The 17,870-nt window shown below is 48.3% G+C and overlaps 1 protein-coding gene across 1 annotated transcript; it reads left to right on the top strand.

Annotated features, from left to right (window-relative positions):
- Positions 1-571: 571 nt before the first annotated feature.
- LOC306734539 (uncharacterized protein) lies at positions 572-5,783 on the top strand (the record flags this gene model as incomplete). The annotated part of the gene is made up of 4 exons (XM_079215896.1): positions 572-673; positions 1,269-3,580; positions 3,669-3,797; positions 3,864-5,783. 4 exons carry the CDS (start codon positions 572-574, stop codon positions 5,566-5,568), a joined length of 4,248 nt encoding a protein of 1,415 aa, XP_079072022.1. The 3' UTR covers positions 5,569-5,783.
- Between the last annotated feature and the right edge of the window lie 12,087 nt (positions 5,784-17,870).

The raw sequence follows: 17,870 nt of genomic DNA, 5'->3' as shown, positions 1-17,870 counted from the left end.
TGCCTCATTTCACAAACACAAAAACAACGAGATGCTGAAAAGCAAGAAAGTACATTTACTCAAGTACTGTAGTACTATGAAGTACTTTATAGAGTAATTCATAGTACTACAGTACATTTACTCAAGTACTGTAGTAATATGAAGTACTTTAAAGAGTACTTCATACTGTATCTTTATTCTACATATTCAGATTAGTAATCATCTCATAAATTATGTTATTATGAATTATTTTACATTTTGACTACGTGTAGTGTTTATATACTGTAGTACTTCTTCCACATGAATTATTTGTTAGTACAAAACAATACTATTTCTACGTAACAATACTCATAATCATGATTTATTAGGATTACAATAGGAACATGTGTAAATCCCTCTTGCTTTTAGACGATCTTCGGCGAAAATAAGGAAATCCAACGTTCTGCGTCCCACAATGCACCGCGGCACCTTTCTCTTTCCGGCTCGTGAGGCTTCGGGTCTGGTGACAACACGGACACAGATGTCCCCGTTCCTCCCGGGAGGTTCCAGTTAAACGGGTCCGCGCGGCGGCTCCCGGTGGCCCGAGACCCGGATGCCGCTCACGCTGCGGAACTCTGCCCGCAGGAGGAGGAAGACCCCAGATAAGAAGCTCGCGCAGCGGCCGGAGGAGGCGACCTCTTCTGCGGCTGCTCGGGTAGGGAAGCTAGCAAGCTAGCATGCTAGCGAGCTAACAGGCTAGCAAGCTGACAGGCTGACAAGCTGACAGGGAAGCTAGCAAGCTAACGAGCTAACAGGCTAACAAGCTAACGAGCTGACAGGCTGACAGGGAAGCTTCTGTTCCTCCACCCCTCACGGGGACCTGGAGGGTAGGGGTCCCTACTTGTGTGTGCGTGTGTGCGCGTGTGTGCGCGTGTGTGTGTGTGTGTGTGTGTGCGTGTGCGTGTGTGCGTGCGTGGGGGAGGTTAAAATAACGTTAAAGCTGCCGGTTAGCTCAATGCTAACATACTTAACATGCTCATCTGGTAGCTTCCAGTCTTTGTGTGTGTGTCTTTGTATCGTTGTGTCTTCGCATGTGTGTGTGTGTGTGTGTGTGTGTGTGTGTGTGTGTGTGTGTGTGTGTGTGTCTTTGTATGTGTCTGTATGTTTGTATCTTTGTATATGTGTGTGTCTTTGTGTGTTTGGGAAGATAACTCACGCTCACTAGCTTAGCATCCTATTAGCTTTGTTATAAACCTGGTTATTACTGTCGTTACAACCAGCTGTGACTAACTGACTTCCTGTCTCTTCAGGCGATGGCGCCCATGAGGATGAAGCTGCGAGTGCGTCGCCGTGACAACACAGCTGCTGCTGTAGGTGACCAGCCAGAGGAGGAGGAGGAGGAGGAAGAGGAGCAGAAGGTGCGACGCCGAGGGAGCGGCAAGAGGAAGAAGACCGCCAACGCCAACGCCGCTGCCGCCGCGGCAGCAGCACCCGCCACGCCGGCCGCCGCCACGGCCTCCTGGTCTCCTCCTCCCTCTTCCTCCTCGGCGCGGGCGGCCATGGCGGCGGCCGAGGAGGCGTCGCCCGACTCCAAGTGCCCGATCTGCCTGGACCGCTTCAACAACCTGGCCTACCTGGACCGCTGCCTGCACCGCTTCTGCTTCCCCTGCATCCAGGAGTGGTCGCACAACAAGGCCGAGTGTCCGCTCTGCAAGCAGCCCTTCGCCTCCATCCTGCACTCGGTGCGCGCCGAGGACGACTTCAAGGAGTACACGCTGCGGCCGCCGCCCGCCAACAGCAGCGTGGCCGCCACCGTGGCCATGGTGGCGGCCATGGCGTCGGCGGCAAGGAGCGACCACCAGATGAGGCTGATGCTCAGGAGGCACCGCGGCGACGGCGAGGAGGCGACGACCCGGAGGCGGCGGCGGGGCGGCCGGCGGGCCGGGGTGTGGGAGTGGTACCTGGACGCCCCGCCTCTCGCGCTGCCGCCTCTCCCTCGCCACGAGGACACCGAGGAGGAGGAGGGGGAGGAGCCGGGGGAGCGCCGGGCGAGGGGCGGTGCCGACCCGTCGGAGCGCGGCGTGATATTCGAGGGGCTGACAGGACTCGGTGGCGCAGCGCTGCCAGCGGCGCCCAACGACCGGGCGGCGCGGCGGCTGATGACGCGACTGGCGGCGCGGCGGCGGCTGCAGCGGGAAGGCGGCGCGGTGCGGCGGCTGCGGGAGCGAGAGACCGTGGCTTTCCGGCGCGCTCTCTACCGTAACGCCATACGGGTCCGCGCCGGTGGCGGCGGCGTGACATCACAGCAGCGCGACATCACCGCCGAGAGCTTCCGCCGTAACCCCACCCACCTCAACAGGCTCCGCCCCTGGCTGCGGCGGGAGCTCACGGTTCTGTACGGCGCACACGCCTCGCTGGTCGACATCGTCCAGCGCATCATCATGGCGCGGGTCGCCCGCCACGGCCTGGAGGACACACCCACCATAGAAGAAGAGCTGCGGCAGTTCCTGCTGGCGCGCACCGACCACTTCCTGCACGAGCTGGTGAGCTTCGCCCGCTCGCCGCTCAGCCTGGAGAGCTACGACCTGCAGGCGGCGTACGAGCCGCCGGACGCCGCCGTGGAGCTGGACGGCACGAGCAGCTCCTCCGACGGCAGCTCCGTCATCGCCATATCGGAGGGCGAGGAAGAGGAGGGGCCGGCGGGAGGAAGGTCGACGGAGAGGACGGCGTGCGGCGCTCGCGACGGCGATGACGTCCAAGCGGGAAGCGGCCTCAGCCTGGCGACCTGGGACGACGAGACTCCAGGCCCCTCCTACTCCACCGCAGAGCCGGCGTTCGGCCACGCCCCTCGGGAGGCGGCCAATGAAGAGGAGGGAGGCGGTGACAAGGAGGAGGAGGAGTGTCTGATTGTGGGCTACAAGAAGCCGATCGCGGAAAGGACCCCTGAGCTGGTGCAGCTCTCCTCCGACAGCGAGGAGGAGGAGAAGAAGATGAAGACGACTGAGGAGCTTCCGCCCCTCCCCCCCGCCACCCCTCCCCTTTCGTACTTACCCACAATCCCTCCCTCCACGTCGGGCGCCTTCGCTGGCGAGCCGAAGGAGAAGGACGGCTCCTGGTCGAGCTCCCTAGGGAGCGGGAACTCGGTATGCGCGCTCAGCCCGGCGGCGCCCGCGGAGAGCAAGCGGAAGTCTGCCGGCGGCGGCGAGACGGTGAGAGAGAAGAAGAGGAGGAAGAGGAGACGAGGGCGGGAGAGGAGCGGCACCCTGTACAACCCGAACCGCTCCATCTTCCCCGCCATGATGCGCCACCGCTCGCACTCGTCCTCGCCGTTCCACTCCAGCGGCGGCTCGCCGGACTCCACCTGGGAGTTCCACTGCTCCCAGGTGTCCCCGCTCACCTCCTCCGCCTCCTCGCCCTCCCGTTGCTCTTCTTCCTCTTCTTCCTCGTCCTCCTCCCCACCGGCGGCGGCGGCGATGCCCTCGCTCTCCCCCGACGGTCGCAGCGGGGAGAAACCCGGCGGGAAGAGGAAGTACAAGAGCCGCCACCTGGACAGCGACGACCGGGACCCCACCTGGAGGCCGAGCAGCCGGGAGAAGGAGGCGAGGAGGCGGCGGCGGGAGAGGTGAGGACGCGCTTCCTGTTCCTGCGGTGGTGAGTCGCCCCGTGTGTCCTGTGATGTAATCGTCCTCGTCTTCCTGTCCGTCCTCCAGCAGGAGCCGCCGGGCGGACCGGAGCCCCAGCGTGGAGATCATCTACGAGGGCGTCGCCTCCCCGAACGCCGCGCAGACCCCGGCCCGCAAGCGCCGCCGGAAGCGACAGCGCAGGACTCCACACAGCAGGTATGTCTCCTTAAACGCTTAAAGATGTCTCCTTAAATGCTTAAAGACGTCTCCGTCTCCCCTCAGCTCTCCGGTCATCATCACGCTGGACAGCGACAGCAGCCTCGGCGCCGCCAGCAGCAGCAGTCCGATCAGCAGCCAGCAGACCGTGGACTTCTCTGACCTGCCGCCGCTCCCGTCGGTGCACTCGGACGGAGTGGGCGGAGCCCTGTGCGCGGAAATCGGCGAGCTTCCCGTCGACATCCTGGACCGGGGGTCCGAAGGGTCGGAGGTCGAGCCGGCGGGCCGATCGGCGGCGGCGCTGTGTCCCGTCGCCGTTGAGGACAGCGACGACAACGTGGACGTGGAAAGCGTAGAGGACAGCGGTTTGCTGCTGGACGATGAAGAGGAAGACGATGAAGGACCAATGGGAGCCGCTGCCGCTAACCCGAGACGCTCTCGGCCAATGGGAGCGAAGGATGCGGCCTCCGCGGCTCCGATCGGGGCGTCGTCCTCCGACAGCTGCCTCCTCGCGTCCATCCTTGACGACCTGAAGGGAATCGCCACGCCCAAACGCAAAGCGCCGCCTGTGAACTTCGACCCCAGCCGGTCGCCCGACCCCGGAGTGGGGCGCCTGGGGGATCGGTGCGAGGCCCACTCAGACCAGAAGCGGGGCTTCTTCGAGTCGCCGGCTCTTGAGTGCCTGAAGGAGTCCAGCTCGAGAGAGGAGGTCAAGGAAGTCCCTCCTCTCCTGAAGCAGGCCAGTCCCGGCAGGCCGTACAACCGAAACACGCCGCCGCCGCTAAAGCACAAAGGCGCCGGGAGTCCGCACCGGACCCCCGTGGACCCGCACTCGCCTCACGCCACCTGTAGTGGACGTTCTCGCGTCGACCTTGAGTCGAACCCGGTTGACGCCAGTCCGGAAGACACGCCTCCCTGGTCGGCGCTGAAGAGACGTCTCGTCGACGCCCACGGCATCAACTCCACGAGTCACGAACCTCCCGCGGGCGCCGGTTCTTCTTCTGGTTCGGGGAACAGATCCACAAGTGCCGGTTGCTTTTCACATCTGGAGTTAAATTCTTCAGCGTTCCATTTACATTCCAGCCGTGACGGAGCCGAAGAGATGTCTCCTCCTTCGCCCGTTGACTCGCATCCCGTGAATTCTTTATCCGCCGTCGATTTTCATTCGGCCAAGACCGGCCGGTCCGAGGAGAAACCGGCTCTCGGGGGTGAGACCGGCAGGACTCGTTCCTGCCTGGTAGCACCAGACCTCCACCCCTCCAGCCGTGGGCGGGTTTCCTCAGGAGTCCACCGTTACGACTCGTCACCGCCTGCGTTTGTTTCCTCCGTTGACTTCAGGTCTCGGGATCCCTCCTCGCCCGTTGACGGGATCTCGCGCTCTAGAGGTCGTTCTGACCCGACGGCGGCTCCCGGCGACGAGTTACTTCCTCCCAGATCTCCCATCGACCTCCTCCACCCTGCCGGGGAACAACCGCCGGTCGACCGCGGGTCCGGGTCGCCTCGCGGTCGACCCTTGAACCACTTGGCCTTATCCTCCTTCGACTCCCACTCAAAACTTCGCAACCACTTCGACCCCGGAGCCGACTCCCAGTTCCCCGACGACGCTCGGCCCAAAAACTCTCGGCGGGAGCTTCAGCCGGACGACCACGCAGCGTCTTCCCCCGAATCCGGAGAGAACCGGTTTACCTCGAACGCCTCCGCAGACGGACGCTCGGACTCTCAGTCGCCTGTCGAGGAACGCTGGAACACACACACACACTCGGCCACGTAGGACGGACACACACACACACACACACACACACACACACACACCTCTCTGAAACAAAGCGATTTGAACGTTTTGAGACCTTCAGAACTGCTGATTTTTACTTTTTGTTGAAAGATAAATTGTGTACATTTGAAATGATTGCTTCTCGTCTCCTCGGGTTCTTTAAGACGTTTGATTCTGTTTGTACCTGAAGAACAAAGTTTAAATGATTATTTTCACATGTGACTTGTTTCTTTTATTTTCGGGGATGGAAACACAAATCAATGCCCACTTCTGAGTCTAATAAGCCCCGCCTCCTGTCTGTCAATCAAACGTAGTCTGATTTTTAAAGAAGACTTAAAAAAAAAAAGAAATCGGATAAAATAATCTGCAGTAGCGCTTTCAATAATAGAGAATATTTTATATTTAAATGATGAATCGCTAAGTAGGGAAAGAATCATCATTCCATTTGTTTAAAAACCTTTCTGAATGAATATAATTAATATATAGATATGAACAAGTTACTGTTGGTTTATAAAGGATTAATTTGGGTTAAACACATTCATAGAAACCATCAGTTTCTACTTTAAAGTCTTTATAATGTACAGATCTACGTTTTTACCAAGTGAATGTGATCAAAGTAATTAAAACAGAATGTGTATTTAATTACTTCTACAGTTACTTTATTTATATTTATAATCTTTTCTTATTTTATTTTAATAGAATTCCACAACAAAGCTGCAGTTTGTGTTTCTCACCACCAGGTGGAGCCGTCAGCTGCTTTTTCCTCTTCACTCCTTCCTGGTTCCCCTTCTTCTCTCAGTTCTTCCTCCATGTGCTTCACGCTCTGCTTCCTCTTCCTCACTTCTTCCTCTTCCTCACTGCTTCCTCTTCCTCACTTCTTCCTTTTCCTCACTGCTTCCTCTTCCTCACTGCTTCCTCTTCCTCACTTCTTCCTCACTGCTTCCTCTTTCTCTCTCGCCCTCAGAAGAAAAACTAAGAGGGATAATGAGTCTCAAGGGAGAGACGGAGACACTAATTAAGCCTATCAGGGTTCGATTAAACGGCTGTTAGACACACACACACTCTCACATACACACTCTCACACACACACGTTCACATACACACACTCAGACACACACACACACACTCACTCACAGACTGCTGTCAAAGTAAGAAGGGATGCCGGCAAAAACGAGGAAAGGAAGAGTGAAGAGATAAAGGAAGAGTGAAGAGATAAAGGAAGAGTGAAGAGATAAAGGAAGAGTGAAGGAGATAAAAGAAGAGTGAGGAGGAAAAGGAAGAGTGAAGGAGGAAAAGGAAGAGTGAAGGAGGAAAAGGAAGAGTGAAGGAGATAAAAGAAGAGTGAGGAGATAAAGGAAGAGTGAAGGAGGAAAAGGAAGAGTGAAGGAGATAAAAGAAGAGTGAGGAGGAAAAGGAAGAGTGAAGGAGGAAAAGGAAGAGTGAAGGAGATAAAAGAAGAGTGAGGAGGAAAAGGAAGAGTGAAGGAGGAAAAGGAAGAGTGAAGGAGGAAAAGGAAGAGTGAAGGAGATAAAAGAAGAGTGAGGAGATAAAGGAAGAGTGAAGGAGGAAAAGGAAGCGTGAAGGAGATAAAGGAAGAGTGAAGGAGATAAAAGAAGAGTGAAGGAGAGAAAGGGAGAGTGAGGAAAAGAAGTGAAGAGATAAAGGAAGAGTGAAGGAGGAAAAGGTAGAGTGAAGGAGCTAAAGGAAGAGTGAAGGAGTTAAAGGAAGAGTGAAGGAGATAAAGGAAGAGTGAAGGAGAGAAACAAAGAGTGAAGGAGATAAAAGAAGAGTGAAGGAGGAAAAAGGAAGGGTGAAGGAGGAAAAGGAAGAGTGAAGGAGATAAAAGAAGAGTGAGGAGGAAAAGGAAGAGTGAAGGAGGAAAAGGAAGAGTGAAGGAGGAAAAGGAAGAGTGAAGGAGATAAAAGAAGAGTGAGGAGATAAAGGAAGAGTGAAGGAGGAAAAGGAAGCGTGAAGGAGATAAAGGAAGAGTGAAGGAGATAAAAGAAGAGTGAAGGAGAGAAAGGGAGAGTGAGGAAAAGAAGTGAAGAGATAAAGGAAGAGTGAAGGAGGAAAAGGTAGAGTGAAGGAGCTAAAGGAAGAGTGAAGGAGTTAAAGGAAGAGTGAAGGAGATAAAGGAAGGGTGAAGGAGGAAAAGGAAGAGGGAAGCAGATAAAAGAAGAGTGAAGGAGGAAAAGGATGAGGGAAGCAGATAAAAGAAGAGTGAAGGAGGACAAGGGAGAGTGAAGGAGGAAAAGGAAGAGTGAAGGAGATAAAAGAAGAGTGAAGAGATAAAGTAAGAGTGAAGGAGGAAAAGGAAGAGTGAAGGAGATAAAGGAAGAGTGAATGAGATAAAAGAAGCATAAAGGAGGAAAAGGAAGAGTGAAGGAGATAAAAGAAGAGTGAAGGAAATAAAAGAAGCGTGAAGGAGGAAAAGAAGAGTGAAGGAAAGAAAGGAAGAGTGAACGAGATATAGGAAGAGTGAAGAGATAAAGGAAGAGTGAAGGAGGAAAAGGAAGAGTGAATAGATAAAGGAAGAGTGAAGGAGGAAAAGGAAGGGTGAAGGAGATAAAGGAAGAGTGAAGGAAATAAAGGAAGAGTGAATAGATAAAGGAAGAGTGAATAGATAAAGGAAGAGTGAAGGAGGAAAAGGAAGGGTGAAGGAGATAAAAGAAGAGTGAAGGAGAGAAACGAAGAGTGAAAGAGGAAAAGGAAGAGTGGAGGAGAGAAAGGAAGAGTGAAGGAGATAAAGGAAGAGTGAAGGAGATAAAGGAAGAGTGAATAGATAAAGGAAGAGTGAAGGAGGAAAAGGAAGGGTGAAGGAGATAAAGGAAGAGTGAAGGAAATAAAGGAAGAGTGAATAGATAAAGGAAGAGTGAAGGAGGAAAAGGAAGAGTGAATAGATAAAGGAAGAGTGAAGGAAATAAAGGAAGAGTGAATAGATAAAGGAAGAGTGAAGGAGGAAAAGGAAGAGTGAAGGAGATAAAAGAAGAGTGAAGGAAATAAAAGAAGCGTGAAGGAAATAAAAGAAGCTTGAAGGAGTAAAAGAAGAGTGAAGGAAAGAAAGGAAGAGTGAATGAGATAAAGGAAGAGTGAAGGAGGAAAAGGAAGAGTGAAGGAGGAAAAGGAAGAGTGAAGGAGATAAAGGAAGAGTGAATGAGATAAAAGAAGCGTGAAGGAGAGAAAGGAAGAGTGAAGGAGGAAAAGGAAGGGTGAAGGAGATAAAGGATCTCTTCAGATAAAGGAAGAGTGAAGGAGATAAAGGAAGAGTAAAGGAGCAAAAGGAAGAGTGAAGGAGATAAAAGAAGCTTGAAGGTGGAAAAAAAGAGTGAAGGAAAGAAAGGAAGAGTGAACGAGATAAAGGAAGAGTGAAGGAGAGAAAGGAAGAGTGAAGGAGGAAAAGGAAGGGTGAAGGAGATAAAGGAAGAGTGAAGGAGATAAAGGAAGAGTGAATGAGATAAAGGAAGAGTGAATAGATAAAGGAAGAGTGAAGGAGGAAAAGGAAGGGTGAAGGAGAGAAAGGAAGAGTGAATGAGATAAAAGAAGCATGAAGGAGGAAAAGGAAGAGTGAAGGAGATAAAAGAAGAGTGAAGGAAATAAAAGAAGCGTGAAGGAGGAAAAGAAGAGTGAAGGAAAGAAAGGAAGAGTGAAGGAGATAAAGGAAGAGTGAAGAGATAAAGGAAGAGTGAAGGAGGAAAAGGAAGAGTGAAGGAGATAAAAGAAGCGTGAAGGAGAGAAAGGAAGAGTAAAGGAGCAAAAGGAAGAGTGAAGGAGATAAAGGAAGAGTGAAGGAGATAAAAGAAGCGTGAAGGAGGAAAAGAAGAGTGAAGGAAAGAAAGGAAGAGTGAACGAGATAAAGGAAGAGTGAAGAAGAGAAACAAAGAGTGAAGGAGGAAAAGGAAGGGTGAAGGAGAGAAAGGAAGAGTGAAGGAGATAAAGGAAGAGTGAAGGAGAGAAACAATGAGTGAAGGAGGAAAAGGAAGGGTGAAGGAGATAAAGGAAGAGTGAAGGAGATAAAGGAAGAGTGAAGGAGAGAAACAATGAGTGAAGGAGATAAAGGAAGAATGGAGAGATAAAAGAAGAGTGATGGAGAGAAAGGAAGAGTGAAGAGATAAAGGAAGAGTGAAGGAGTTAAAGGAAGAGTGAACGAGATTAATGAAGAGTAAAGGAGGAAAAGGAAGAGTGAAGGAGATAAAAGAAGAGTGAAAAGATAAAGGAAGAGTGAAGGAGGAAAAGGAAGAGTGAAGGAGATAAAGGAAGAGTGAATGAGATAAAGGAAGAGTGAAGGAGGAAAAGGAAGAGTGAAGGAGATAAAGGAAGAGTGAATGAGATAAAGGAAGAGTGAATGAGATAAAGGAAGAGTGAAGGAGATAAAAGAAGAGTGAAGAGATAAAGGAAGAGTGAAGGAGGAAAAGGAAGAGTGAAGGAGATAAAAGAAGAGTGAAGGAGATAAAAGAAGCGTGAAGGAGAGAAAGGAAGAGTAAAGGAGCAAAAGGAAGAGTGAAGGAGATAAAAGAAGAGTGAAGGAGATAAAGGAAGAATGAATGAGATAAAGGAAGAGTGAAGGAGATAAAAGAAGAGTGAAGAGATAACGGAAGAGTGAAGGAGGAAAAGGAAGAGTGAAGGAGATAAAGGAAGAGTGAAGGAGATAAAAGAAGACTGAGGGAGATAAAAGAAGAGTGAAGGAGGACAAGGGAGAGTGAAGGAGATAAAAGAAGAGTGAAGAGATAAAGTAAGAGTGAAGGAGGAAAAGGAAGAGTGAAGGAGATAAAAGAAGAATGAAGAGATAAAAGAAGAGTGATGGAGAGAAAGGAAGAGTGAAGAGATAAAGGAAGAGTGAACGAGATAAAGGAAGAGTGAACGAGATTAATGAAGAGTAAAGGAGGAAAAGGAAGAGTGAAGGAGATAAAAGAAGAGTGAAGAGATAAAGGAAGAGTGAAGGAGGAAAAGGAAGAGTGAAGGAGATAAAGGAAGAGTGAATGAGATAAAGGAAGAGTGAATGAGATAAAGGAAGAGTGAAGGAGATAAAAGAAGAGTGAAGAGATAAAGGAAGAGTGAAGGAGGAAAAGGAAGAGTGAAGGAGATAAAAGAAGAGTGAAGGAGATAAAAGAAGCGTGAAGGAGAGAAAGGAAGAGTAAAGGTGGAAAAGGAAGAGTGAAGGAGATAAAAGAAGAGTGAAGAGATAACGGAAGAGTGAAGGAGGAAAAGGAAGAGTGAAGGAGATAAAGGAAGAGTGAAGGAGATAAAAGAAGACTGAAGGAGATAAAAGAAGAGTGAAGGAGATAAAGGAAGAGTGAAGGAGATAAAAGAAGACTGAAGGAGATAAAAGAAGAGTGAAGGAGATAAAGGAAGAGTGACGGAGGAATTGGTGATATAGTTATTGTAGTTAGTGATGTAGTGAGTGATGTAGTGAGTGATGTAGTTAGTGATGTAGTTAGTGATATAGTTAGTGATGTAGTTAGTGATATAGTTAGTGATGTAGTTAGTGATATAGTTAGTGATATAGTCTCATTCCTGATGAAACAACATGAGTAACTTCATGTGTTTGTTGAGCTGCAGTTGATTCAATGAAAGCTGATTTATTTGCAGATTGATGACACAAACATCAATGAATGACGTCTCACCCGCTCTCCTTCAGGCCACGCCCACATTCTAGAACACTGCTGGTGGGCCATTGTTAGCACTGTTGCCAGGCAACACGGCGCACCGTCGTCAGGGACAACCAGTCTTTCTTTTTCTGATAGCAACATCACACACACACACACACACATACACACACACACACACACACACACACACACACACACACACACACACACACACACACACACACACACAAAGCTTCCATCTTGTGGCGGCGCAAAAACATATTGTTCATCTTCATGCCTGCTCTCTCCGTCTCACACACTCTCTCTCTCTCTCTCTCTCTCTCTCTCTCTCACACACACACACACACACACACACACACACAGTGTTGTGTGATGCAATCACCTGACATCCACATACTATCCTGCAGCGTTGTGCGTCCATCACACATTCACAGCTCATCTTTTAAATGCTTTATTACAATCCAGCACACAAGGTCACATGACACACAAGGTCACATGACACACTAAGGTCACATGACACTAAGGTCACATGACACACAGAGCCGGCGTCCTCGTCGGAGACGCAGGGGAACGTTTTCTTGTGACACTCGACAATGAAAGAAACTAAAAAAGACAGATGAATACATTTCCAACGCGTCTGTGACGAGTTCGGTCTCCCAAACACAACGTGCTGGTCCTGGTCCACAGGCCCCAGTCAACGCTTCTCACTGGGACGCTTTCTTCCCAGTAAAGGCGAGGGGATGAGGACGGAGGAACAGGTAGTGAGAGGAGCGCCTCATGTCCACCGCACGGTTCAGCCAAACAAAGGTTTATCTTCTTGGTCGTCCATCTTTACTCCAGATTCAAGATCCTCCAACACTCCAATTTAAACATGTATTTATAGCATTACTACTGCGTACATAGTGTACGGAGTAGTATTAATAGTCTGGGGCGTAGTGTACTTAACATACATAGTGTAGGGCGTAGGGTACATAGTGTACTTAGTATACATAGTGTAGGGAGTAGTGTACTTAGTATACATAGTGTAGGGAGTAGTGTACTTAGTATACATAGTGTAGGGCGTAGGGTACATAGTGTACTTAGTATACATAGTGTAGGGCGTAGGGTACATAGTGTACTTAGTATACATAGTGTAGGGAGTAGTGTATTTAGTATACATAGTGTAGGGAGTAGTGTACTTAGTATACATAGTGTAGGGAGTAGTGTACTTAGTATACATAGTGTAGGGCGTAGTGTACTTAGTATACATAGTGTAGGGCGTAGGGTACATAGTGTACTTAGTATACATAGTGTAGGGAGTAGTGTACTTAGTATACATAGTGTAGGGAGTAGTGTACTTAGTATACATAGTGTAGGGCGTAGGGTACATAGTGTACTTAGTATACATAGTGTAGGGCGTAGGGTACATAGTGTACTTAGTATACATAGTGTAGGGCGTAGGGTACATAGTGTACTTAGTATACATAGTGTAGGGCGTAGGGTACATAGTGTACTTAGTATACATAGTGTAGGGAGTAGTGTACTTAGTATACATAGTGTAGGGCGTAGGGTACATAGTGTACTTAGTATACATAGTGTAGGGCGTAGGGTACATAGTGTACTTAGTATACATAGTGTAGGGCGTAGGGTACATAGTGTACTTAGTATACATAGTGTAGGGCGTAGGGTACATAGTGTACTTAGTATACATAGTGTAGGGAGTAGTGTACTTAGTATACATAGTGTAGGGCGTAGGGTACATAGTGTACTTAGTATACATAGTGTAGGGCGTAGGGTACATAGTGTACTTAGTATACATAGTGTAGGGAGTAGTGTACTTAGTATACATAGTGTAGGGAGTAGTGTACTTAGTATACATAGTGTAGGGCGTAGGGTACATAGTGTACTTAGTATACATAGTGTAGGGAGTAGTGTACTTAGTATACATAGTGTAGGGCGTAGGGTACATAGTGTACTTAGTATACATAGTGTAGGGCGTAGGGTACATAGTGTACTTAGTATACATAGTGTAGGGCGTAGGGTACATAGTGTACTTAGTATACATAGTGTAGGGCGTAGGGTACATAGTGTACTTAGTATACATAGTGTAGGGAGTAGTGTACTTAGTATACATAGTGTAGGGCGTAGGGTACATAGTGTACTTAGTATACATAGTGTAGGGCGTAGGGTACATAGTGTACTTAGTATACATAGTGTAGGGCGTAGGGTACATAGTGTACTTAGTATACATAGTGTAGGGCGTAGAGTACATAGTGTACTTAGTATACATAGTGTAGGGCGTAGGGTACATAGTGTACTTAGTATACATAGTGTAGGGCGTAGGGTACATAGTGTACTTAGTATACATAGCGTAGGGAGTATTTTTTGCGGGCTGCTATTTTTTTTAAATCTGGATCAATTGAAAACAAGATGGCGGTAGTTATGCACCGGAGCTTGGCTTTTGAACAATGTGGTCTTAGAGGATGTCCCATGTTGTGCTGGTGATGATTCTCTCTGACCAATCAGTGGTCTGCAGTGTTTAAGCTCCGCCCTCTGGCATCAGCTCCGTGGACATGCAGCATGAGGCGACCTCCACTCACGAACTTTAACGTCCTCGTCAAGCTCATGGAAATCTGGAGAAATATCTTTCATAACCTTTAATCAGTTTGACAGAAATAAACTGATCAGCATGACATTTGAAAGTGTGCTTGACGAGCCTTCTTGACTTTCTCCAGATCTCCATGAGTCTGTCGACGCCAACGTCCATCTATTAAACATTCATATGTCATGAAATGCTCCGAAGAACGTTGTGCGTTCATCGATATTGGAATCATTGAGGTGTTTTCTTGTGTAGTGTAAATGAAGACAGAAAGTCTTTGCATTGGTTCAAAAGCTGTCGCAGACGAGTTGGAAACAACATGTTTTTAAAGTGTAATGTTCTGATTCAATCTCGTTCGGTTCCTCTTGGTTCTGCTCAAAATGTCTTCCCAGAAGATCCAGAAGGTTCCCGCTCTGCATCCAAACCCCTGGTTCCTGTTGGTCACCATGTGGTGGTCTGCATGGTTCAAAAACAGAGAAACGGGTTCTGAAGTCTCTCTGAGGTCCTGGTGAGGGTTTCACTGATCGGAGTGCTTGGGACTGGATGTGCCAATTAAGAGCCAATATTCAGAGAGAAACTCCACCCAAAATGTTTTTAATCACAATTACAAACCTTCCACTTCCACCTTTTTACGCAAATACAAAAATACGACAAAGTGAGTTTTTCCAGTCTGTTTTAGTTCATATAAAATGCGCCCTGAGAACTTTCCATTATAATCCAGACGAATAGTAAAACGGTCGAGAGCTCTTTTCGACAGAGGAGTAAATTAATAACTAAAGAAACCAGGTTCCATGAGGAGGGGGTCAGCTATGGACCTTCTAGAGAGTTAAGAAGCAGATCAAGTCGCACCAACCCAGAAAATAATCCATCAAGGTGTCTTCTAGGTTCTTGAGGAGGAGGTAGACAGAAGAGACAGATAACAGTGATGTGGTAATTGTAGTCCTACTGTGGTGAAGGTGTAGTCCTTAAAAACAGTCCTGGATCGCTTCCTGCTGAGGTTCGTGCTCCCTCTGTGGTAAAGGTCGTCCTTTGAGGTCAACTTGTCGTCCGGTTTTGGTCAAACTGTAAAAGTTTCTGTGGCGAAACAACAGAGGTCCACTTGAATCCTCCCGGTTCGGCTACGATGGGGTTGCTAGGAGGAGGAAGAGGAGGAGGCAGTTTTGATCACAGATGCTGAAGGTCGTATGGGTTCTATCTGTCGTACTATAACCACAGAGTTGAGTTTATCTTGTCCCGAATCCTTTACTATTGACTCTCTGCTGATTCAGAGTTTATTCACCGAAATCTTCATGAAACACACACAATTTGACAGAACTTTGTTTTTTCAAACAACAGGAAGTGAAGGAGGGATCGGACTACGAGGGGCTTATAGTCTTTGCTGGTACCGATCCATTAAAACACGGCCGGGTGATGTGAGATCCGATATGTCGGGAACATAAAAGGGTTTGTGGTGCTGTGCCGCTTCCTGCCTTTACTTCTGACCAACAGAGACGACTTCTAACGCCGTGAGTATTTATAGACTCGGTGATTGCGCGACCTTCAATGTGACCGGACGGCTCTACGGATCTCTCGAGGCTACGATGAGCTTCGTCAGGTAAACATGGCTCTGCTACTGGCTGGTTCTAAGAGGCGTGGCTTAACTGACTCCAAAGACCGGCCAATAGGAGACGAGCAGTTTCACCAGTAGATGTCAGGCATCAACAACCAATGTGGTGAATAGAGAGCTGCAGGGACGACAGGAAGTCGTCATGTTTCTGTAGTCCAACAGGAAGTTGTTGTGTTTCTGTAGTCCAACAGGAAGTTGTTGTCTTCTGTAGTCCAACAGGAAGTCATCGTGTTTCTGTAGTCCAACAGGAAGTCGTCGTGTTTCTGTAGTCCAACAGGAAGTTGTTGTCTTCTGTAGTCCAACAGGAAGTCGTCATGTTTCTGTAGTCCAACAGGAAGTTGTTGTCTTCTGTAGTCCAACAGGAAGTCATCATGTTTCTGTAGTCCAACAGGAAGTTGTTGTCTTCTGTAGTCCAACAGGAAGTCATCGTGTTTCTGTAGTCCAACAGGAAGTCGTCGTGTTTCTGTAGTCCAACAGGAAGTTGTTGTCTTCTGTAGTCCAACAGGAAGTCATCGTGTTTCTGTAGTCCAACAGGAAGTCGTCATGTTTCTGTAGTCCAACAGGAAGTTGTTGTCTTCTGTAGTCCAACAGGAAGTCATCATGTTTCTGTAGTCCAACAGGAAGTCGTCATGTTTCTGTAGTCCAACAGGAAGTCATCATGTTTCTGTGGTCCAACAGGAAGTTGTCATGTTTCTGTAGTCCAACAGGAAGTTGTTGTCTTCTGTAGTCCAACAGGAAGTCATCGTGTTTCTGTAGTCCAACAGGAAGTTGTTGTCTTCTGTAGTCCAACAGGAAGTTGTTGTCTTCTGTAGTCCAACAGGAAGTCATCGTGTTTCTGTAGTGCAACAGGAAGTTGTTGTCTTCTGTAGTCCAACAGGAAGTCATCATGTTTCTGTAGTCCAACAGGAAGTCGTTGTGTTTCTGTAGTCCAACAGGAAGTTGTTGTCTACTGTAGTCCAACTGGAAGTCATCATGTTTCTGTAGTCCAACAGGAAGTCATGTTTCTGTAGTCTAAGAGGAAGTCATTATGTTTCTGTAGTCCAAGAGGAAGTCATCATGTTTCTGTAGTCCAACAGGAAGTCGTTGTGTTTCTGTAGTCCAACAGGAAGTCATCGTGTTTCTGTAGTCCAACAGGAAGTCATGTTTCTGTAGTCTAAGAGGAAGTCATTATGTTTCTGTAGTCCAACAGGAAGTCATCATGTTTCTGTAGTCCAACAGGAAGTCGTCATGTTTCTGTAGTCCAACAGGAAGTCGTCATGTTTCTGTAGTCCAACAGGAAGTCGTTGTGTTTCTGTAGTCCAACAGGAAGTCGTCATGTTTCTGTAGTCCAACAGGAAGTTGTTGTGTTTCTGTAGTCCAACAGGAAGTTGTTGTGTTTCTGTAGTCCAACAGAACGTCGTCATGTTTCTGTAGTCCAACAGGAAGTTGTTGTGTTTCTGTAGTCCAACAGGAAGTTGTTGTGTTTCTGTAGTCCAACAGGAAGTCATCATGTTTCTGTAGTCCAACAGGAAGTCGTCATGTTTCTGTAGTCCAACAGGAAGTCGTCATGTTTCTGTAGTCCAACAGGAAGTCGTCATGTTTCTGTAGTCCAACAGGAAGTTGTTGTGTTTCTGTAGTCCAACAGGAAGTTGTTGTGTTTCTGTAGTCCAACAGGAAGTCATCATGTTTCTGTAGTCCAACAGGAAGTCGTCATGTTTCTGTAGTCCAACAGGAAGTCGTCATGTTTCTGTAGTCCAACAGGAAGTCGTTGTGTTTCTGTAGTCCAAGAGGAAGTCATCATGTTTCTGTAGTCCAACAGGAAGTCAGCTTCTTCCATTAGATTCTGGATTATTACATAAAACAAACAAGCGTTTATGATTCCTCCGGGTTTAGTTCGTCAAGATAATCTTCACTAATTAACTTTTTTAAGTGTAAAGTACAACACTAACGTTAGCCACTAAGCTAACGGAGGACTAGTGAGGACGCTAAGTCATCTCCTTTAGACTCTTTAATATTCACCAGAGGGGCGTTCACTGACCTGTTTTATGAATCAGACAACTAAACGTTTGTGTCAAACACAGACCTGATTTCAGACATCGAACCAGAAACATCCAGCCCATTCTCAGTCCCACCTACTCAACTGTGATTGGTCAGTTTATAATTGTACCCTGCTAGCTGTAGCCTTTGACGCTAGCATGAACGGACAACCTGTTTAAGAGCAGAGTTTTAAAATTACCTGCAAAACAAGTTCAGAAAAACATGCAACTGTGACATCATCTCGCCCAATTCTGATTGGTCAGTTCCTGCTGCCTGTGACCCAACTGCCCCCTCTGGCTCCGCCCTCTTAGCGGGTTCCCGGTTGCAGTTGAGCTGAGATTTGTAGTCCTAAATCACCACCCACACAGTATGAAATCATGTTGCAAAAGCACCGGGTTCAAATCCAGAAATTGTAGTCCTTTTTTTGTTGTTTTTTTAAAGTCAAGCTGGATTTGTAGTCCATACGCAACGGTGACTTCCTGTTGGGCGACTCCGT

Source organism: Taurulus bubalis, assembly GCF_910589615.1.
Source record: "Taurulus bubalis genome assembly, chromosome: 3".
Taxonomy (NCBI): Eukaryota; Metazoa; Chordata; class Actinopteri; order Perciformes; family Cottidae; genus Taurulus; species Taurulus bubalis.
Note: the sequence above shows the minus strand (reverse complement) of the source record. Positions and strands in the feature narration are given on the sequence as shown.